Source organism: Malania oleifera, chromosome 12 (assembly GCF_029873635.1).
Source record: "Malania oleifera isolate guangnan ecotype guangnan chromosome 12, ASM2987363v1, whole genome shotgun sequence".
Classification (NCBI taxonomy): domain Eukaryota; kingdom Viridiplantae; phylum Streptophyta; class Magnoliopsida; order Santalales; family Ximeniaceae; genus Malania; species Malania oleifera.
The window spans coordinates 65,649,341-65,673,255 of record NC_080428.1 but is presented as its reverse complement, the minus strand read 5'-3'; the positions used below and the strand labels follow the sequence as shown (position 1 = coordinate 65,673,255).

The following is a 23,915-nucleotide window of genomic DNA, read 5'->3' as shown; positions in this document are numbered from 1 at the left end:
GGGAACCCCTGGAGAAAACAATAAAGGAAAACCAATAAGTATAAAGAACAGCTCAAGAAAATCAGCACACCCTAAGAATAGAATGCCAATCGCACTGAATATCTGAAAAACACAATCCCTTGAAGTTTCCATCGTCCACACACCATAAATAAGGCAGGAAATGAATCTTATCCCATACGAATAAATACAATTATTTCTTCCTTGAAAATATATGCAAGCTATGCTCCTTCCAGAAATCCCGAAAAACTGCAAATAAAGCACAATTCCACGACGCAATTCCTTCCTTCTTCTTACCAAAGCCAACAAAAGATACTGCCAAGAATTCCTCCACTCTCCTTGGACAAACCCAAATTTCTCCAAAATAATTGAATAACTTGTTCCAAACCTTCCATGCAAAATCACAATGCAAGAAAAATGCGGTGCAAATTCTGTGCAATTTAGACAAAGCATGCATATATTTGGAGAGAGAGCCTTTAGAGGCCTCCTAATCTACAGCAATCTACAGCAAGTCATTAGTATTTATCCTATTAAGCACAACCAACCATAGAAACACTTTGATTTTGGTTTTTTTTTGCAAGAATAGACCCCAGAAGGATCAAACAACCAGGATTGACTATCAGCTCATGAGGATACTTGAAAATTATTCAGCAGGGCCAACAAAGAAGATAACTCATTTGCTTCCCTATCATTCAAGGATCTCTTGAAATGAAATCCCAAGAAGGTAAAGGACTACCTAGATCTACTCTAAAAGAAGAAACGAGACAGCTCAAATGAAATAGGAGAGGAAAAGAGATTGACAAAAAAACATTCCCCAACCAAAGGCCTTTCTAGTAACAGATATTACAACCTTTACTCAACACAAATTTAGTATGGGGAATAAAGAGAGGGTAAATTTGGTAAATAGCTTTCCACGAACTTCTCAAAGAACTTATAGAACCCAAATTAGTATCCCACCATTCCCATCTAGTCCAAACTTCCTCTAGTGGGAACTACCAAAGCCACTTAGCCAAGAGAGCCGTTTTCTTGGACACTAAATTTTCAAGACTCAAACCACCCTCCCATTTAGACCTACAAACCACTTCCCATCTCACCAATGATCCCAAAGAACCCCCTACCCTTGACCAGAGAAAATCTTTTATTATTTTATCAATCTTACTAGTGAATGCCAGGGGAACTTTGAAAATAGAAAGAAAATACAACGGAATGCTAGAAATACAAGTCTGAATTAGGGTAATCCTACCTCCCAAAGGAGAAAAGATCACCCTTCCACTCGTCTAAACACTTGGACACTCTCTTTGCCATCGGATCCCAAAAGCTAAATAACCCCTAGATAGGACAACAACCACTCCAACTCATCACACCCTACCTCCAAAGTTAACTCCCTATGACGCAGGCACTTTAATTGCCGTAATACTATTCTTATGCATATTAATCTTGAGCTCTGAAACCCTTTCAAAATATGGAGATGCCCTAATGTATTTTAAAAAGAAGGCCTATGATCCTACTAGAAAAAAAGAATGTATCATCCTCAAACTGAAGGTTTGACACCATAATCTCCTCCCTCTCCACTCCCAGACCTTTTGCTAAACCTATATCCACTACCCTTCAACCATCCTACTCAAAACATCAGCCACTAAAATGAACAAAAATAGGGAAAGAGGATCCCCTTGTCTAATCTCTCTCGTGGCCCTAAACCTAGATTTAGGCTCACCACACATTATCGCCAAATAATTCACGGTAGAGATATAGCCTTTCATCCATATTTGCCATCTCTCTCCAAGCCCTTCGTCACAAAAATCTTATCTAGAAAGTTCAACTCACTCTATTGTAAATTATTTTGAAATCTAGCTTAAAAACGAGCCCCTTCTTCTTCTTCCTCCTCCTAATGTCCTCAATGATTTCGTTTGCAATGAAAGTGGCATCCTCAATTTGTCTCTTCCCCCCACAAAAGCACTTTGGGCCTTATAAATGGTCTTATCAAGCACCTCACTCAACCTATTAGCTAGTATTTCAGTGATTATTTTCTAAACACTGGATACTAGACTAATAGGTCTATAATCAGAAATCTTAATTGACCTACTTTTCTTCAACACCAAAGTAATAAAAGTAGAGTTAATACTCTTACTTAAAGTCCAATTTCAATAGAATTCATTGAAAACCTTCATCAAGTCATTCTTCACTTCCACTCAATAATCTTGATAAAAAGCTAGATTATAACAATCCGACCCAAGAGCTTTATCCCTCTCCATCCCAAAAACTCTAGCCCAAACTTCCTTGTCCTCAAAAGGTCTCTCTAACTAGGCTATTCCATCAATAGACAAAGGATCCCACTCCAACCCTTCCACCATTGGTCTGCTCTCATCCTCCTCAGAATACAAGTTATAATAAAAATCAGTGAAGAGTCAATTCTGCTAGAATCTGACATAATTACCCCCCTATCCACCTCCATCACCCTAATCAAATTCTTTCTTAGCTTCCCACTAGCTATACTGTGAAAAACTTTAGAATTACAATCTCTATCTCTTACCCATTTAAACTTCATTTTTTTGCCTCCAACCTTTCATTTCCTTGAAAACCAGCTCTTCCCCTTTGTTCTTCAGGGAAACCCGTCTAGCCTCCTCCTCCCTTGAAAGAGTAATGCCTTCTTCAATTCTGCCTCTTCCAATTCTCCTAAGATACTACTATTTTTAAACCTAATATCTCCAAACACCTCCTTATTCCACTCTTTTAGTTTTTATTTCAAACTCTTCAATTTACTCATAAATCTAAACCCCTCCTAACCCCTTTCTACATCCTCACTCCAAGAATTAATTACCAAAGTCTAGAAAGAGTCATGATCTAATCATATATTTTCAAACCGAAAAGAGTGGGACCCCAAGGAACCTTCCTAGATTCCAATAAAATAGGAAAATAATCGGAGGTGGGTCTAGGTAGCACTATGGTCTTAAATTTCCACGAAATTGTCGAAATTTCCATTGAAAGTTCTGATTTCCGTCACCCTCAAAATTGAAATGGCAGTTGATTTCCATCTTGCATAATTTCCGTCGAAATCTCAAAGAATCATCCAAACTTTATCAAAATCTTGAAATCTTAGCGAAACTTGTCAAAATTTTAACTATGCGATGAAATTTCATTAGAATTCAAATGAGAAATTTAGGAGTGAAGCGAAATTTCTATCTTAATTTATTTTATCAAAACAAATGATTATTACAAGTGCTTTTGAAATTATATGAAAAAATAAACTTACAGTAACATTTTATTTAACCATTCATGTCTAAATTATCATTATTTGTATAATAAATAATATTTAAATGATTTATGAATTTCATTTGTATTAACCGAATATGTTTAATGTAAGTTATCTTACAAATATGTTTGATAACACATATTATTTTACAACTTTTCCACCTTATACAAAACATAGATGTATTAATTTGTAATATATTAGTCCTAAAACTTATATTATTATGTTTATTAACCATTTCTTTATGAACATTTCTAAAAGTTTCACAAAGAATTCCATGCTTTACTACTAATTTCAGTTATTTTTTCAAATCGAAATCGAAATTGACATCGAAATCGAAATTTTCGTACTTTTAGAGGCTCGAAATTTGAGTTGAAATTGAAATTTATGATCTTGGGTAGCACTACTTGAGATTAGGAAACTCCTCCTCCCACTCGTTGGAAAACAAGAACCTAACGTCTTTTCAATAAATGTTTTCAATATATTATGTCTTTCATTGAAAAATCAACAAATTTATTATAGTTTTTGAAAACCCCAAAGTTGTAGTGTTTTTCTTTTGTAATTATGATTTTTATGCATAAACTAAAATAAAGTAGTATAATTTAGATATATAACGATGCATTGTATAAATTAAAGATATATTTTGAAAGTTGTGGACACATTTACGAAGTGTTGGATGTGTGTCAACGTATAATCGACATAGACATGTGCTGGTGGTGCCACATGGTTTGGTTATGTAAAATCTAAAATGTGATTTTATAACATGTAATACTAAAATTTATTTTTTAAATTAAAATCTTAAAAGAAGCAAACATTTGTTTGCATAAATTTAGCAGAAAAATTTTAATTTTCATCTTTATAAACTTATATATAGTTGTGTGTTAGTCTATATACTTCATGAACAAATTGATAGTTCCTCTTTACAGTTATTCTTATTTTGATGTAAATTTTGTCATATATTTGCTAATAGATTACATTCTTCTTATAATTAAAAATTTTAAAGAAAAATTTATATAGTATTGATGAAGATATCATATCAAATAGTCCTTAACGACATTAAAAAGTTATATAGAATTAGTATTGAGTATATATATATATATATAACATTTGTTGTGGTTTGTTCCAGATTTTATTTAGAGATGTCTTATTCTCCTTTATGTAAATTTTTAATCTACTAATGAAATCTCTTCTTTTGTTATCAAATATACACACACACGTGCGCGCATAGACACACACACACACACATAAACATAATATGCTATTATAATAGTTATGTAAATACAGTGTTTTGAAAGACGTTGGATATAATAAGTTGTTTTGTGATAGGTATGTATAACTGCAAGGTCTTAAATTTTAATTCGACTAAAATTTCGAAGCTCTAAAAGTATGGAAATTTCGATGGAGATTTCAATTTGAAAAAATAATGGAAATCAGTAGTAAAGCATGAAATTCTTTGTGAAACTTTAGAAATGGTTAATAGACATATTCATTGTATAGTTAAAATTTTGATAAGTTTTTGCTAAAATTTCAAGATTTCAATAAATGTTGGATGATTCGTTAAGATTTTGACGGAAATTATGCAAGATGGAAATCGATTGCCAATTCAAATTCGAGGGTGACGGAAACCAGAAATTGCGACGGATATTTCGACATTTTTTTTGGAAATTTAAGACCATGTGTATAAGATATTTTGAAAAATTGAAGGATATTAATTTGTAAAAGGATGTTTCTTGGCAAAGCATTAAATTGTCCTTTTTTGTGGAAATTTTATAGTTATTTAATTTTATAAGATGCATGTTTGCCACACGTGAAATTGTCAATGTATGAGAATTAAATGCAACTCTTTTATATTATGTGTCTGAGTCATGGTTTTGCAAAATATTGAAATAATATTTAATTCTTAGCTAAAGTGATTGAAGGGGACTTTTGGGCTAATCCATCAGTTTTGGTACATGATTTTCACGTGTATTAGTTAAACATTTATATGAATTATGTGTCGTTAACTCAAGGTCTGAAATACTAAAAGAATCCTATACTTTTAAAGTTGCAATAAGAATCTTACACTTTTAAAAAAGATCCTGCCATTGCTTCCTTTCTGTATGCAATGGACAGGTGATAGATTATGTGGTTTCGAGAAATTAGGGTATTCAAAGAATTAGGACTTTGGTTCCTTGCACAAGCAACAGCATGTCAAGGTGAAATAAAAATTCCACAACCATTCTTCCATTATTTTACTTACTCAAAATACAGGCAAGACACAATGGACTCCATGATACCAATTTTCTTATAGAGCGAACATAAAGAACATGGATTTCTAAACATGTTTTATTGTTTGAATGTTTCATTGCTCAATTTTCAACTTTGGCCTGTTGATTCTATGTACAAGTTGCCTATGGATTTTGCAAACATGGTGGAGAAGTTGATCCAGGCCTTACTTGCCCTCTGAAATCTCATCCCCCCCCACCCTTCAAACTAAGCCTCGTGAGGTCATCCGGTCATTTGTATTTCACACGCAAAAAATTCTATCAAAGATTTAATATCCATCACATGGATTCCCCAGATGGCAAAACTGACCATAGTATAGATCTTCAATTGCTACAATTCTAAGTTTGAATTTTAATTGCAAATTTCATAAAAGTACATGATTTATTTTGTAGGTGAGTCTTTAACTGAAACCAGCTGTTGTTTTTAATTTGCTTAATGGTTAGTCTCCCCCCTTCCCCCCCTAATTTCTGGTAAATTTGATCTTTGTTATCTAGATGGTACTTGAAAGTCTATTCTTTCATTCATAATTATTAATTTTGAGAAGTTAGGTTTATTGCTCATCTAAATGATATCATCATTAGACACTTTACAATAGTTTTAGAAGTCACCCAAGAGGTTTGCCTACTCTACTTTTTTTCCCAGCATATACCTTCTTTGTTTAGTATTTATTATTTATGAAACGTTAGTTTCATTTTATTTTCTAACTAATTAGACTTTTTTTTTCTTTTTTTAGATTCAAACTCTACCCCATCTAAGATAAACTTTCTAAATGCAATTTTATCTAATTTTAGTTGTATTTTTAATTATTCTCATGAATGTTTTGTCTTGCCTTTACAAAATAAGGAATTTTTTGTCCATAGAATGATTCTATTCTGAATTTTATGCATAATATATATTTTAGTTAGATTTGAACTGATGTGCAGCTGAAAGGAATGTTAGAAGTAAAACCTCATAATTTTTTGCCTGTGTGGCAGGTTATGGATTCACTTCTCCGCTGTATATGTTGTCACTGTATTTGTCTGTTGTCTTCTTTATTATGTAAGTCCTATTATTTGTAATTCAATTTTGAAAATTTTTAATTATTTTGTTTTGTGGATTTGTCTTTCCAAATGCTTGCACCTTTTGAGCCTTTAAATGTAATGGGTCCCTATTTAGGCCATGGATCTGAGGATTCTGAACTGTTTAGCCAACTTCTTAAGCTTCTGAGTATTACATGACAAATCATTGTTTATTTCTTTATTTATTTATATTTTGAAAATTCAAAGTCACTAGTTGAAATATGCAAATGAAGCAAGTCATGGAAGTATGAGGCGTACAGAAGTGGAAAGTTTACTGGGTGCTGAATATTATTTAATTGTGCAGGAATATAGATATATTTCTTCCAAGAGGATTGCTTATTTCTATTCATCCAAACCTCAGCCACATCAGTTCACCATTTTAGTTCGCAACATCCCTGTTTCTGCCGGCAGCAGTGTCAGTGACAGTGTCGACAGCTTTTTCTCAGAGTGTTATCCATCTACATATCTATCAAATGTTGTTGTTCGACGAACAAAAAAACTTCAGAGTCTCATTGTAAGTGTTTTGCATTCTGTCTGAAGTTTGTTCACCCTTCCCCTCCCAAAGTTATTGTGTTTTTGGTTTATTGTGGCTTTCTTTTTCTTAGAAATCAATTCTATCAAATTGTTGGAGAAGTCATGTTGGTTCTTCAACTACAAGGATGTGATTGTTTTACATATTAGTGCTCCTCGTTAAATGACTGGAGTAATACATCTCCTTGTTATTTTATTTTATTTTTTATTTTTATTTTTCTAATCATTCTTTTGGTGAGTTGCTTGTGGTTGAGCAAGTTCTGTTTGGGGAAAAAAAAATGCAAAGCATTTTATAATCATTTCAGCATTTAACTTTGTATGCCTTGACCATAGTGGGATGATCTGGAGCTTTATGACATGAAGTTGGGCTACTGAAGCAGGAAACTTAGTATAAAGTACATGTGAAACATGAAATTAGGAATCAATTTGAAACTTAATGACCTCTGACTGGGAAAGTTAAAAAAGTTTGAAGAAAACTGAAGGACATTTCATAAAGGGTTTATGGCAAACATCAATTTTGCTTACATTCCTTCTTAAGTATTAGCTTATTCTACATACTCTTTTTTTTAAAGAATCTTCAATAGGAAAATGAAGGGAGATGAAATACAAAGCCAAGAAGGACTAGAATTGCATTAAGAGGGAGATATCCCCTGGAATGCTATAAATGTTAAGTATTCACTAATGCAAACACATGAGAAGACAAGGTTAAGGGGGATAGGTATCTTTTAAATTCTTCTACAATCAAAACTTTTTTTTTAGCCTCATTGAATTATGAATCCGGTTAACCTTGTGCCAACCAAAGATGAAAGGCAGCCCAGTGCATGATGTTCCTACCAAAGCATGGTAGGAGGCTAGTCAGATATATGAAGCATTGAAGCCTTACCTTGCAATGGGCATGCTTATGTGTCAAGATCTGCTCTCTAGGGCCATGTGCCAACCAAAAATGTTAAATTATCTCTCAAAATATGTTGCAGGTTGGAGAACCTTGAGATGCTTTTCCACACTCATCCTTAAAGGAAACTCTTCTTGAAATACTTAAAAATTAAACGAAATTAATTATCTACGAAGGGGCTGTATTTGTGTGGGAGCCTGCTCCTTTTGTTTTCTTTTTTCTTTGTTCTATTTTGTTTTTTTGTTTTTTTTGTTTTTGTTTTTTTTCAAAAGATTGGTGTTGATATTGTTGCTGTCCATGCACTGCTCACTCTTTTGAGTAAATTAGAAACTTGAAACACATCTATATTGATGTTGTTTTACCTTTCCTAACCCATACTTCTAACCATAGTTTTATTTCATTTTGTAGAAGGATGCAAAGAAATTGTATAAACGGCTTGTACACTTGCAGTCAGAACCTACTCAAAAAAAGTTTCAGCGAGATTGCTGTTTTGGATTGTTTGGACGGAAGGTTGATCTTGTAGATCACTATGAAAAGAAGCTAGAAGATTTAGAGGAGAATGTGAGATTGGAACGGTCAGAGGTTTCATCACAAGGGGAAGTATGTGTGAAACATGGTCTAGTGTTATTGTTCATAAACCCATGTTCATGCGTTGATCTTAATACTTGTTTCTGTATATATTATTTATGCCAAATATGGTAAAATTTACAGTTAGATTTGTGAAACAATCCATTAATAGACATATTAGTGGATGTTTAATTGATGTTTCAAGAAGTGCTGTCACTGTAAAGAATGTTGATGGAATTTCTAGTAATTTTTGCTATATCAAGATTTAAAATCCCTTCATATGATATCTTCATACCATCTCAAGGTAGCCATACACTATGATGGTTGATATTTTCTTATAATTGCAGTATGTGATATTGCAAATTGCAATGACAAGAATAGTTTAAATCATTGGCTTTGAAACTTTGTCTCAAATTTAATAAAACGTGTTATTTTTCACCTGCAGCATATAAGGCTACTTTTATAATGCATGTGGCAGTTTATGGTTTCTCCATGCGATGCTCACTTTTTGTGCTTTAGAATCCTATAGCTTTATGCGTCTTAACATGCATTTTTGGAGCTCGTGGGAAAAATTGGAACCATGCAGTGAAGATTGTTGGGAAATTTTTGAAGTCATTGGGGTTTTCCAAAATCACAAAATGCACGATGTACTTTTGAGATATTTGTATAGAAAGTTGTCCCTCATTGGAAAATTAGGAAAAGGGAAGGTTTATTTATGATTGTTGCAGTTGACAATTGCAAGTCAAATTTAAATTTGAATTTGTAGAGACACAACTATACAGAAAAAATGACTTATTCTCAAATTTGTATAAACACAATCATTGGATGAAAAGAGGTGTTTTTATGTCTATTTAAACATCTGCAAGCAAATCAGAAAATCTTCTTCTTTCTCTTCCTGCTCTTTCTACCCTGTCTCTCTGAATCTATTTCTTCTAAAATTACGCTCTGGAAGTTTGTATACAGCAGATACAAATTTCCTTATCTTGAAGGCTTATTTAAAATAGGATATTCAGATGTTTTTGAATGTGCAATGAGCAAACAATCAACAGCATTGGCTGGGATCAACTGTATGCGGAGGTGTTTCGCTGTAGAACTAATTTGCACATTGTTTGGTAGGGGCAAATTTCGTCTTAAGGGGAGCGTGATTTTGCATGCCTTGGAGTATTTAATTTCTGATTTCCTAACAAAGGTTAAGCATACAGGAATTGCATCAGTGGTGGCGAGAAGACATTTAAAAACCTTATTTTGACTATCCACTTGGTCAGATAAACGAATCCTTTTTTAAAAAAAAATTCAATTAGATCTACTTAGGCTTAGAAATTGTTTTGTGTCTTGAAAAATAGAAATGAAACATTCTCACTCAACTTTGAGAATTTATGATTTGAAGTCCTAGTTGAATGATATCCATGTCAGTGCAAAAAGAATACCTGTAGAACCTTAAGAAGTTCAGCTACCTCCTTTGCATTTTATCTGGTCAGATGCTCAGTTAGTATGCAACATGCTGTTAAGGAGCTTAGTTCTTTTATAGTTCTCAACCCAGCTGCAAGTATGCTGTAACTTTGATGTTTTCTGTTTTTCGTGGTGAAGTATATATATGTTTTCACTGTTATTCACATTGTTATTCACTTATTCACGCTTAACATTACTGAACATTACTGTTGTATCTTTAGTAATATAAATTGAGGTTGGGGTGATGATTCATATTTTCGTTGATAGGTTTCAATCTTAAGATTTAGTTTTTATGCTTTTAGTAAGATAGTCTTTGGATGTCATTATGGTGTCTGATGCATTGCACTGTTCCTTTTTTGAATAAACAAGGAAATTCGAGCTGCATTTGTGTCTTTCAAGTCTCGGTACAGTGCTGCAGCTGCTTTACACTTGCAACAATCAGTCAATCCCACACTGTGGGTCACAGAGCAAGCTCCAGAACCTCATGATGTTTATTGGCCTTTCTTTTCTTCATCATTTATTCGAAGATGGATTTATAAGCTGGTTGTCATTGTTGCATGTACTCTTCTTACAATCGTATTCATAATACCAGTTGTGATTGTGCAAGGCCTCACTAATCTTGCTCAATTGGAAGTCTGGTTTCCATTCCTAAAAGGCATTTTAGCAATGTAAGTGGTTATTTCGAGATATTCTGATACCACCCCCTGATCTCTTACCCCTTATTTTACGTCTACATAGTTTTTAGTTTCGTGTTAGTGTTAGCAGGTATTCAAAAATTTTGGGGAAATTACACTGCTTCCTCTGATTTTTCTGATATTTATAGGGAACTCCTGTGGCATTTCAAGAATAACATTGATCTTCCTTGAAATTTGTTGATTCCGTAACTTACCAGTTGCCACACCTTTTCCTTAATAGTCAAAATATAGTTTTCAAAAGTGAAATATTGATTACATTATAAAATGAAATGACAAATTCCATCAAATATGCTCTTTGATAGTGCATAAATCTGTCTTCTCTTCATGTGGGGTGAAACTGTGATTTATGTTACAATTTTAGGCAAAAGCATCCTTCATACTTCAGATAGAATTTCTCTTATAGACATCATTATTTTGTGTCACCATTTTTCATGATCAACAGTTGAAAGGATCAATTAGTGATAGAACATACAGGTTTTATGAATTGGATATTATTTTTGAAACTTTAAGACAGGACTTCACAATTTTAAAAAAAGGAATGGGGGCTAAGTATTATTTTCCCAAAAATTTGTAGAATACATTGTAATATATCTAAGGGACTAGGAAGGCCCCTCTTTTGAACAATCTTTCCATTTTAATATTATATATAAAATTTTCAAAGCACCCTAAACTCTTATGGGACAGATTATGGTGTGTGCTCATGGCGCATGCATCTTGCATATTAACAAGAGTTCTGAATTATTTTTGCATACACTATTTAACATGGAATTTGAGGAAAGATATTGCGATTAATTAATTCCAATAGTTTGAGTTGCGTTGAAAGATTCTAGTTGTTGTCTTTGTAGTCTCTTCTTTTGAATTTTTTAGTGTTTTAAGGATTTTAACTAGAATCCTGACAACTTTCTATGTTTAGTATGATTACTCTTAAGGAGTTTATTTGTGTCACAACTCTATGGGGATATGGGATGGCATTTCCTTGATAGATTAATACTATTGATATTTGAAAGTGCTTCTCTCTCTGTCTCTCTCTCAGTTTAATGAGAGCATGAGAATTGGAAGGAAAAGTCACTTGGTTTGCCATGTCAATCATAAACTGTTGTGAATTTGGAAGGGAATGTCAGAAATTGACTTAGATGTTGGCCTTAAGAAGCTCGTCAGTGAAGAATTTCTCTCTAGGTCTTGTCTCCTTCCAAATACACGCCTCTCTAGTTTCCAGAAAGCAACATCCAGATAGTATCTTTACACACATTTAACTGTGGGTAAACTGTTAAATTCTTGTGTGGTTATAAATGGTTCACCTGTTTTATTTTAGAATATACATTTTCATATTTGTTTGTTCCAGTGTTAATATAATCTGAAAAAGAATAGTTAGATTTAGTCCCTTGAACTCTTGTACAGATTATTTGTGAGTCACCACTTTAACTAAAAGCTTAAGTTGTTAGATTGTGGACCAATAACCTGTATTAAGCCATAACACTGCCTCATATTTGTGGATTGATAACATGTGGAGATGAAAAAACAATGAATGATACCCATTATGGGAATAACAAGATTCGATTAGGACAACTAAAAAAATATGGGAAGAAAGAATAGAGTTGAGGACCTCGTGAAAACCATGATTATGATACCATTTTCAGCCTCAACTTGGCCTAAAACTTTAAGGAATTATGTTGTGGGCCAACCATGTGTATCAAGCCTTCAGTACTATTACCATTTAAGCATAATGTTGCTTCTTGTCAAATGAAATGACACATGAAAGGCTTAACTTATATGAAGGATTGAACCATTCTTCTTGTTTTGTCAAAGTATTGTACTTGCATCTTTGCTTTCCAAAGTCCAACAAACAGAAATGGATTGATGTTTTGCTTTTACTTATAAAACTTTGGTGTTGTCATTTGATCAAAATAGAAACAAGGACTCAATCGCTTCCACATCTTGTGCAAGACCATGATGTTGTTGCCGAGAATGGTGAATGTTGATTGTACCTGCCTTAGGTCATGACTCATGACATTGGTACATGCTGGGACCATTTTTATTTATTTATCTCTTCATGGGCAGTCTTGGAAACTTAAAAGACAATATTACAAGTTTACAACCATTTATCTCATAATCTATAGAATGTGGTAATTCCAAGCATATCGACTAAGTAGCACGATTGCTTCTAATTTAGCAGTTTTTTTTTTTGGTCTTATAGGTGATGTGGGTCATTAGTTAAGTTTGTTTATGCTGATTTAGAGTGTATGTCTTATGGCTTTTTATTTGGATGGAGAGGATGGGATAAATGGTTGAATGATGAACTGTTCTTACAGGTGAATATCATTAAAAATAGTGGCCCTTCAAACAAAACAAAAAATATTAAAGAAAATGTAGCTTGTGTTGGATATTGAATTACTTGTACGGTTGTACTTGTACCTTTGTGTACTAGTTACATAGTTGGCAGCAATTCAGGAAGTGTTTAGAATGAATTAAAGTAAAGAAAAAGTAGATATAGATATGCAAATAGTTTAGAATCATATATTTGCGTAATTTTGTCAGCTAAAAGCTTTAATATGAAACTGATGGATTTTACCAGAGAATGATATTGACATCTTACAGATTTCTGTAGACAAATTTGTCATTAGGTCGATAATACTGATGCCTTGTACATTTAAAGGCTTAACTTCCATTTATTATGTTAGCAAGAACTTTGTTATGCTCCTATTTTCAAGAAGAAAATTGACAAGAATGAATGAAGTTATCAAATATATACTGCTATTATATGTTTTCATGTGAAATATACAAACCCATTGAAGAAGCATGGTTATGAGCACTGCACAATTTCTGCGCTGAAGAAATTGTTTCCATTGTTTTGAATTGCTGATTGATATGATTTACGATACTTGATAATTGGCAGATATCTATTATATTTTTGCAGGACAAAGGCATTATAACTAGACAAGTTTTATTTTTTTCATGTGCAGATCTTGTTCTTGATTTCTACAATTTCTTGATAATTCAAAGTACTAAACTTTGCAAGTCTTCTTGCAGAAAATTTGTCAGTCAAGTAATTACGGGGTATCTTCCTAGTCTCATTCTTCAGTTATTTCTGAAAATAGTGCCACCTATCATGAAATTTCTTTCCTCCATTCAAGGATACATTTCCAATAGCAAGATAGGGAAAAGTGCATGTAACAAAGTTCTTTGGTTCACAATATGGAATATATTTTTTGCAAATGTGCTTTCTGGATCAGTTTTAAATCAAATTTCCATATTCCTTGATCCCAAGACTATTCCTGCAAAGCTAGCTGTTGCTGTTCCAGCACAGGTGAGATATAATTGTTCAATCTACATGAAAATATCTGAACTTTTTATCTTTTTTTTAATGATAGAAAAATGTAAGACTAGCACAATATTTTATGAATCCATGCATTTTTGTGCCTTTTTTGTGGTTCAATAATACAATTTTCTTTGTAATTAATGCTTTGTGGTAAATACATGCATAATGCCTGCTGAGCAAAGGCAAATGCTTGCACTCATTCACACACACACACACTCAACTGTAATAACTTTTAAGGGGTACTTTGACAACCTCATTAGTTGATTCTCCTTTATTGTCGTCTGCCATGTTGTTATCCATTTACAACTTTGATGATTCTATATTGCGAAAATTATCTCTACCATTTCGAAATGATGTAGTGCTATGAATAGAACCTTTTTTTCCCCAAATTGGTGAAGGTTTGTGTTGAATAATTGGGTAAAATGGGAGACCTAACACAATGATAGGTCTCTTCCTCCAATATATGTCAAATACATACTAATGACCATATTACCCTCTCTAACTCTCACTCATTAACATAACACTAACACACTACTAATGCTAGATAACTAAACTAACCATTAACACTCCCTCTCAAGCTGGGGCGTATATATCCTATCCTCCTAGCTTATTACAATGAATTTAACATGAGCACCCTCCAAAGCTTTAGTAAAAAAGTCAACAAGCTACATATTTGACTTCACATAAGTGGTTGTAAACTTGTAATGAACTTTTGCACAAGCTTCTCCTGAGCAAAATGGCAACTGGAAATCAACTTCAATATGTTTTGTCTGCTCATGGACTGACTAGGTGGCAATATGAATAGCAGCTTGATTATCACAAATCAACTCCATAGACCGTGAATATAGAAAACCTAGTTTTTCCAACATGTATTTCACCCAAACAAGCTCACATATATTGTGATCCATAACCCTATACTCTGACTTAGCACTTGACCTGGCCACTATAGTTTGTTTCTTACTCTTCTAGGAAACCAAATTACCACCAACAAAGATACAATACTTAGTTGTAGATCTTCTGTCGGAAGGCGAGTTAGCCCAATCTGCATCTATACATCCTTGAATATGGGTGTGACCATGATCTTGATATAAGAGACCTCTCCTAGGTGCACCTTTGAGATATTTCAAGATGTGAATAATGGCATCCCATGACTTGTTCTTGGAGAATCGAGAGACTAACTCACAACACTTGTTGCAAAAGATATGTTCGGTCAAGTCACTGTGAGATAATTTAACTTTCCAACAAGTCTTCGGTACTGCCTTGGGTTAGACAAAAAAATCACCCATATCCAATGCTAACTTACTGTTGAGATCCATGGGTGTATCAAAAAATTTGGATCTTAACAACCCTTTCTCATGTCTCTCATCTAAAAGATCAAGATTCAAGAACATACTTCCTCTGTGACAAGATGGTTCCTATATGAGATATCGATTCTTCTATATCCAAGAAGTACTTCAATGGCCCCAAGCCCTTGGTCTGAAACTCAGACTTACTCTGTAGGAAAAATTTTAGGTCTTAGATGCCTTGATCATCGTCATCAATGATCACATTGTCATCCACATACACAAAAAGTAAAATCCTACTGGATGGAGTATGACAATAAATATAGAATGATCTATTGCACACTGTCGAAGGCCAAACTCAAGTACTACAACACTAAATCAGACATACCGTGCTCTAGGAGATTGTTTTAGTCCATATTATGATTTCTTAAGCCAACACACTACGGTTGACTCCCCCTGAGCAATAAACCCAAGTGGTTGCTCCATATAAATCTCCTCCCGGTGCACAAAGCTCCTACATACGCAGGGTCCCGGTAAGGGGCGGACCACGATGGGTGTATTTTACGCAAACCTCCTCTTGAAGATCACTATGTAGGAAAGCATTCTTCACATCTAACAGAATGTAGAGACCAATGACAAGTAGTGGCTAAGGATATGAACAAAAATACAAAGGCAAGCTTAGAGACCAAAGAGAATGTGCCTGAATAATCCAAAAATTACACCTTAGCAACAAGGCGGGCCTTCAAATGAGCCATACAACCATTAGGCAATACTTCCCCATTGTACACCCGATGACAACCAACTATTAACTTGTCAGAAGGAAAAGGTACTAGATCCTAAGTATCATTATTATGTAGCGCACGCATATCTTCAACTATTGCAGTCGTCCACCCATAATGGGATAAGGCTTCATAATATATTTTGAAAGAGCAACAGATGATGGAGTGCTAACAAAACAATCATATAAGGGTGATAAGAAATCAGAACAAACAAAATTAGAGATTGGATGTCGGGTACAAGTGTGTTTACCTTTTTGAACAGCTATAGGAAGATCAACATCATGGGAAATAAGATCATTTGACGAGTTAATTAGAGGAGCAGAAGAAGGAGTTGGAGGAGGCTCTCCTTCCTTGAGTCATTGTGTGTATACCTACAAATTGGGATGATCCAAGTGACGAGAGGGACACAAATTGGATGAAGATATAGGAGGATTGGGCACATATAAATTTAATAGGTCGGGATTTGGAAGGCAAGGCAGAGGAAGGTGTTAGCTTTGGTGTATTCCCAAGAGGAAGGGTGAATTGGGTATTTAAAAAATTTATCCCTAGGTCAACCAATCTAGCAAACCTAGGATCTTTATATTTAATTATAACTCCGATCAACACATGTACTACATATAATGAATCAAACATACAATATACATGTGCTGAAATTAAAAGTGCGGAAAATAAATTTGCGGAAATATAAAGAACACGCACGATATGTTATTAGGGTTTGGCCAACTGTGCCTACGTCCCCGCGTTGGCTACACCAATACGAGGATTCCACTAATACTCACTTAACGGGTGGAGCGGCACCGATTACAACCAGGTCAATTCAAGGAGTTGACCTTAACCAACACGCCTTATCAGGATGGCGCACCTAGCTTTCCTAACCGGGTCTAAGCCAGTCTGGGACTATTCTATAGGGCTAGTCTGCCTCTTCAGGCTCACGTCTGGAATACAACAAATATGAATTTACGTATAAGGAAATGTGCTTCTCAACTAAGCAGGTATGTACTACAATACGCACAGTATACTCAATCAACCACACATCAACAATATAGGAAATGTAAGCTCAGTGATGTGATTTTGTGCAAGCAAGACTCAACAAGGTATTATCACTAATATGATCAAGAGTGTTCTAATCAAGCTATTTCTTTGAAACAGTATATATCAAATATCAATAATAAATTAGGGTTTCAAAGATGCTGCAAATATTAAAAACAACTCAAAATATTTTCTTCAAGGAAGTAGGCTCAAGAGTTGTTTGAAAAACAAAATAATAGCTTGTTAAGAATATTTTGCACAACAAAATCAAGCTATAGGAATCTTTGCAATGACAATACAAAGATCCTTAAGCTAATGAGTTTTTTCCCAACACTAGATTTATCAAATATAAATCTGTGGGAAATCTCTTGCTTGACTCCCCAAAAACAAAAACAATCAATCAAAAAAAACAATGGGAGTATAAGCAACCTCTAATAAGCACTAGCCCACTCAATAAGCTCTCACAATGCTAAGATGTATCAAGGGAATAAGTATTTGAGAGTATTTTGGGCAATATGAGTTTTTGAAAAAGAGAGGATTCTGCACTAATGATTTTTGCTAATTCTTACTAATCCACACAAATGAACTCATATTTATAGGTTAGGGTAAAATTATAACCGTTTAGGACCTATAGGAAATTCTTAGAAAAGTTTTAAAATATTTAGGAAATATTAAACCCGTTTAACCCTTTATTTACCTCAGTTAAAATAAAATAACCCGAGAAGGTTCGGGTGGCTGAACCGAGGTTTGGTCGCCCAATTAGACTCATTTTTAAAAACCTTTAAAAATAGTTCGGCCGCCCGAGTTTTGGTACGATAGCCCAAACAAAATTCAATAGCATTTTGTTCGTAGGTTCGGGTGTCCGGTCCTAGGTTTGGTAGCCTAAACGCACGTGTTCGGTCGCCTGGGGCCTATTTTGAACTGAACTACTCGGCAGCCTGAGTTGGTGAAAAGGTCACATCTAGGGATTCGGTCTCCTGAGGCAAATAAAGTCTTTCTTGGTTCGGCAGCCCGAACCCAAGTCAAACTGTTGACTTCCCAACAATTTGGGTGCCCGAGGTGAAATGAACCCCTAGGGTTTAGTCGCTCGAGCTCTCTCAAACTTCCCTATAGTATTCAATTTTCCTTTTTTAACACTCCTGAATTTTGTATGATATATGTGCATGAGTGTTGGGACCTAGAGTCATTCTAAGGTCTATGAGAACACAAAAAAAATCCGGCGTCGGTCGACCAAGGGTGGCCTAAAGTCATTCAATCCCTATGGTCAATCTACGGTCATGTTGAGCTTACAATTACTAACATGCATGACATGTAGAGATTATTATAGACCGATATAAATTATTACAGACCAATATAAAAATGAATGCAAATACAATTGAAAATAGATCTTCATTCCTTTTGCTTCTCCAAACGCCATCATACGGTGTGAGCATTGAGTTCCTTATGGCATCAACTGTATCTTTACCATCCATGCGTGCAAAAAATTAACCCTATTCATAAGCTCAGTGCATAGGTAAGATATATATGCTTTGTCAGCATCAAAAACAAAGATCTGACTCAAAAATTCAACAGAAGGGACTCATCATGTTTAAAAAAACTCAAGGCATTATAGTAGTATAGTGTAGACTAAAAAAAAGTGACATTAGCAGAGACAAAAAGTTGATGTAAAGTAGGGCTATGACATTGATATTCCTTATGAGTATAGGAATAGCCTAGAAAAATACATTTGATAGCTCAAGGGATCCAACTTATCCATTCTTGGAGTTGAACTAATGGACAAAGGACACAACCGAATATACAAGGAGGAAGGGAGAGCAAAGGTAACTAAATATGAGATTTTTCCAGCAAGGATAGAGGTAAGAATTTTATTGATGAGGGAGCAAGTTGTGAGCACGACATCACTCAAAAAACTTTTGGGACATTCATTTTATACAATAGTCTACGTGTAGCACCCTGAACTCGGTGGGGCCTGGAGTGCTATTCTCCGTACATAATCTCTCATACCATAACTATATGGACCCGTACCCAAAGTGGGGTACCGGGACACTTGTCCATAACTCATATTAAACATTATGGCGGAAGTATGCATATATATATAAAACCCCAAAACAAATACCAGAGTTCTAATGTCACCATAATTACATACTTAAATCCCCAAAATCCATAATACACAAAACATATCCATGTCTCACCAATTCTTACTCTAAACTACAATATCTAAGCCCTGCCCTGGAGCTCTCCTGGCTTGGTTCCTTGGATTTCCTGAAATGTTAAAGTTATTGGGGTGAGACACCTTTCAGTAAGACATAATAAATTATTGTCAGTGTGTGGCTACATGAGTTTTAGTGTATCATAACATATCTTGTAAATAATTAACTTTAATTGAAAACCATGTAAATCTGTACTCATATGTATATATGTTTCGAAAATACATACATAAGCATACTTTATCGTAATAAGTTTCTCTGTATATGTAAATCATATGTTCTATCTATACATAAAAGAATTTTTCCCCTGAATGGACAATCATATAACATCATGTAATAACACCACATCATCGGGTTGTGTGGCCCGTAGGTGGCACTTAGCAATGGCTAGCCTGCCACGCTAAGCCAAACATAACACATCTGTAAGTACGATTGACTACCCAGCCTAGTCCGAATTGCCAGGGGGGCACTTTACTCTTCTCTTGCTCAATCGACTATCCATACACCAACACTTCTTGAATAGTGTGGTGGCACTGACTATATCATATTAGTTACGGTGCCGTACTCTGAACATAATTGGTCCATCAGGGTTCTTATACCATATAATACTGTTCATATATAATAAAACTGTAACTTATTTTCATTTTCATAATTTGTATAATTCTGATATATCATATCTCTATATAAAACTGTCATTTCATATCTCGGCATAAGCTGTATGAACTGAATTCGGCATAAAGCCGTCTGAACTGAATTCGACATAAAGCCGTCTGAACTGTTATTTCATTACTCTATAAAAATCTATCATATCATATTTTTGTGTAAAACTATAGTTTGCTGTATATTTTCATAAAATATTCTAACAGGTTTATTTATGCTGTAACATATTTATTACTCATGCCACACAATTTGAGTGATAATTCATAACATGATAATTTGCCTGGGATAACTATACTCATTTGTTGAAAAATAATGGTATAATCATCTAGGGTTTTTCTAAAACTCAAATACCCGGTCTTTCCCAAAACATACATATAATAATAATTTCCAAATTTCTATTTCCATATGTCTGAATACTCAGAAAATCATATATATTATTCTTATAATCAAATACTACAATTTAATCGGTTAAATTTTCCAAAAATACCTTACATAATCTATTCCCCTTACCTTATCCTTGGAGTGGTGTTTAGGAAGTCCTACCACGAATCTGCTCCGATTAAAATGATAAGGATCGAAGCTGGCATCCTGTAATGGTGTCTGATCGTCAATTTGGCTGAAATTTGGGAAGAAATTGAAGAGAGAGAGAGAGAGAGAGAGAAAGAGAGAGAGGGAGAGAGTTATAATTTTTCCCAAAAAAAATGAACTAGGATCTATTTATAGGCTGCTGTCCCCTGACAAAACCCTCGACCGTTTTCCTGAAACCGTCGATGATTTGGTTTTTAACTAAACCAATTTTTATCATTTTACCTTTATTGAGCCTCGGTAATTCAAAACCGTCGATTTGGTCCCGCACCAAACCAATTTCCCATTTTTCTTTATTATTATTTGTCCGGGTCTCTACATCCTCTCCTCCTTATAAAATTTTGTTCTCGAAATTTGCTAAGTAGTACTCATACCAACTCTGGAATTCTATTAGATGATAACCCTGCACTGCAGAAGAGTCGGCGGCCACCCACATAGCGGCCCCATCCTAAATTTATTAATTACCCTCACTTATGGCGGAGGAATACCGTGGTTACATATACAGGTTATGGGAGATTACAAATAGTTAAACAAAGCTCTCCTAAAAAAAACACTTAAGACTTAAACCAAAAACAGAAAGATTGTAACTATACAAACTAACTATACAACCTACAATAACCAAATATTTACCTGAACCATCACATTTATCTGGCTAATGTTTAGCCCCGTTGAATAAGTATGGGTATCTCTAACGCATTTCCTCATCTAATTCCCATGAAGTTTCTCAACTGCGTGATTATGTCAGAGTATTTTCACTAATGGGATCTTTTTAGTACGTAGTTCTTGCTCCTTCCGGTCTAAGATCTGAACTGGCACTTCATTATAGGATAAAGTATCTTTAATTTCTAAAGACTCGTAGCTTATCACGTGTGAAGGATCTGGGACGTACTTTTTCAACATCGACATGTGAAACACATCATGGATCCTAGATAGTGCTGGGGATAACGCTAACTTGTAGGCAATTGGACCAATTCTTTCCAATATCTTGAATGTCCCAATATATCTTGGGTTTAGCTTATCCTTCTTCCCAAATCTCATAACTCCTTTCATTGGTGCAATTTTTAAGAATACATTATGTCCAACACCGAACTTCAGCTTCCGTCGGCGGGTATCTGCATAACTTTTCTGTCGATTCTGTGTTGTTTTAATTCTTTCCTGGATAAGTTTGATTTTTTCAAAAGTCTGTTGTATGATCTCCGGCCCCAAAATTTGCCTTTCACCATCTTCATCCCAATACAGTGGAGATCGGCACCTCCGACCAAATAATGTTTCATATGGTGTTATCTCAATATTGGCCTGGTAGCTGTTATTGTAAGCAAACTCCACTAGTGGCAAATACTGAATCCAACTACCTCCGAAATCTAGTATGCAAACCTACAACATATCTTCCAGTATCTGAATTGTTCGCTCTGATTGTCCATCAGTCTGGGGATGAAACGCTATACTAAAAGTTAGTTGAGAACCCTAAGACTCTTTGTAAACCCTTCCAGAACTGGGACGTGAACCGTGGGTCCCGGTCTGATATGATGGACACTGGCACACCATGAAGTCTAACTACCTCCTGAATATACAACTTTGCCAACCTATTCATGGAGTAGTTAACTTTGATTGGAAGAAAATGGGCAGTTTTCGTCAGACAGTCAACCACTACCAAAATGGCGTTTTGCCCATGCAGTGCTGGTGGCAATCCTGTGACGAAATCCATGAAGATATGCTCTCACTTCCATTCGGGAATGTGAAGTGGTTGCAATGGTCTTGCCGGTCTCTGATGCTCAGCTTTCACCTGCTGGCATGTCAAGCACTGCTCTACATATTGAGCAATTTCTCTCTTCATATTATTCCACCAGAAAGATTCTCGTAGATCCCTATACATCTTAGTGCTTCCTGAATGTACTATACAAAGGGAATGATGAGCCTCTTCTAAAATGATTTTTTTTAATCTCAACATCATCAGGTACACATGGTCTGGTACAAAACCTCAAAACTCCATCATCTAAAATATTAAAATTTGTCTTCAATCCACTACGCACTTTATCCATAATCTTTACTAACTCTATATCTTTCATCTGAGCAGTCTTAATCCTCTCCAGTAAAGTTGGTTGAATTACCTGACTAGCAATGAGTGTTTGATGATTTTCCTCTACCAATTCTACATCAAATCTTTTTAGATCCATCCTGATTTGATGTTGAGTTACCATTGCTAATATCGATGCACTCTTTGACTTCCGACTCAGCGCATCGGCTACCACATTAGCTTTCCCTGGGTGGTAACTGATGGTACAGTCATAATCCTTTATCAATTCTAGCCATCTCCTCTCTCTCATATCTAATTTCTTCTATGTGAAGAAGTACTTTAAGACTTTTGTGGTTCGTAAAGATCTCGCACCTACCACCATACAAGTAGTGCCTCCAAATTTTCAACACATAGATCACTGCCGCCAATTCCAAATCATGTGTTGGATAATTCCTTTCGTACTCCTTGAGTTGCTGAGAAGCGTAAGCCACAACTTTTCCCTACTGCATCGGAACACACCCAAGCCCTTTCTGAGACGCATCACTATAAATTACAAAATCATCATTTCCCGATGGAATAGTCAACACCAGAGCAGTGATGAGTCTTTGTTTCAATTCTTGAAAACCCTGCTCATAATCATCGGTCCACTCAAACCTTACATTCTTCCTCGTCAACCATGTTAGAGGACCAGATAGTTTAGAAAATCCCTCCACGAATCGCTGATAGTACCCTGCTAGACCCAAGAAACTCCTGACCTCCTAAATATTCCTTGGTCTCGCCCAATCCACTATCGCTTCTATCTTACTCGGGTCTACAGAAACTCCATCCCCAGATATCACATGTCCAAAGAATGTAATTTTCTCTAGCCAAAATTCACATTTCCTGAATTTAGCATGAAGTTTCTTTTCCCATAGCACCTGAAGTACCAACCTCAAATAATTTTCATGCTCCTCAAGATTCTTCGAATAGACCAGAATATTATCAATAAATACCACCACAAACTGATCTAGATATTCATGGAAAACCCTGTTCATCAGGTCCATAAATACCGCAGGAGCATTAGTCAGTCCGAAAGGCATAACCAAGAACTCATAGTGGCCATACCTAGTTCGGAAAGCCGTCTTTGGAACATCCTTTGCCTTGATTTTCACCTGATGATTCCTTGATCAGAGATCAATCTTAGAATAAACTTGCGTTCCCTGAAGATGGTCAAACAAATCATCTATACGAGAAAGTGGATACTTGTTTTTAACTGTTACTTTGTTTATCTCCCGATAATTGATACACATCCTCATCGACCCGTTTTCTTTTTCATGAAAAGTAGTGGTGCTCCCCTGGTTG

General features: G+C 35.0%; 1 protein-coding gene across 3 annotated transcripts in view; it reads left to right on the top strand.

Moving 5' to 3' along the window:
- Positions 1–23,915, top strand: part of LOC131143745 (CSC1-like protein At1g69450) — a 96,663-nt gene that overhangs the window by 26,748 nt on the left and 46,000 nt on the right. For all 3 annotated transcript variants that reach the window (XM_058092037.1, XM_058092035.1, XM_058092038.1), the window contains 5 exons: positions 6,484–6,547; positions 6,872–7,081; positions 8,399–8,590; positions 10,376–10,674; positions 13,729–14,005. In XM_058092037.1, the coding sequence (XP_057948020.1) occupies positions 6,484–6,547; positions 6,872–7,081; positions 8,399–8,590; positions 10,376–10,674; positions 13,729–14,005 (1,042 nt within the window). The remainder of the gene's footprint in view (positions 1–6,483; positions 6,548–6,871; positions 7,082–8,398; positions 8,591–10,375; positions 10,675–13,728; positions 14,006–23,915) is intronic.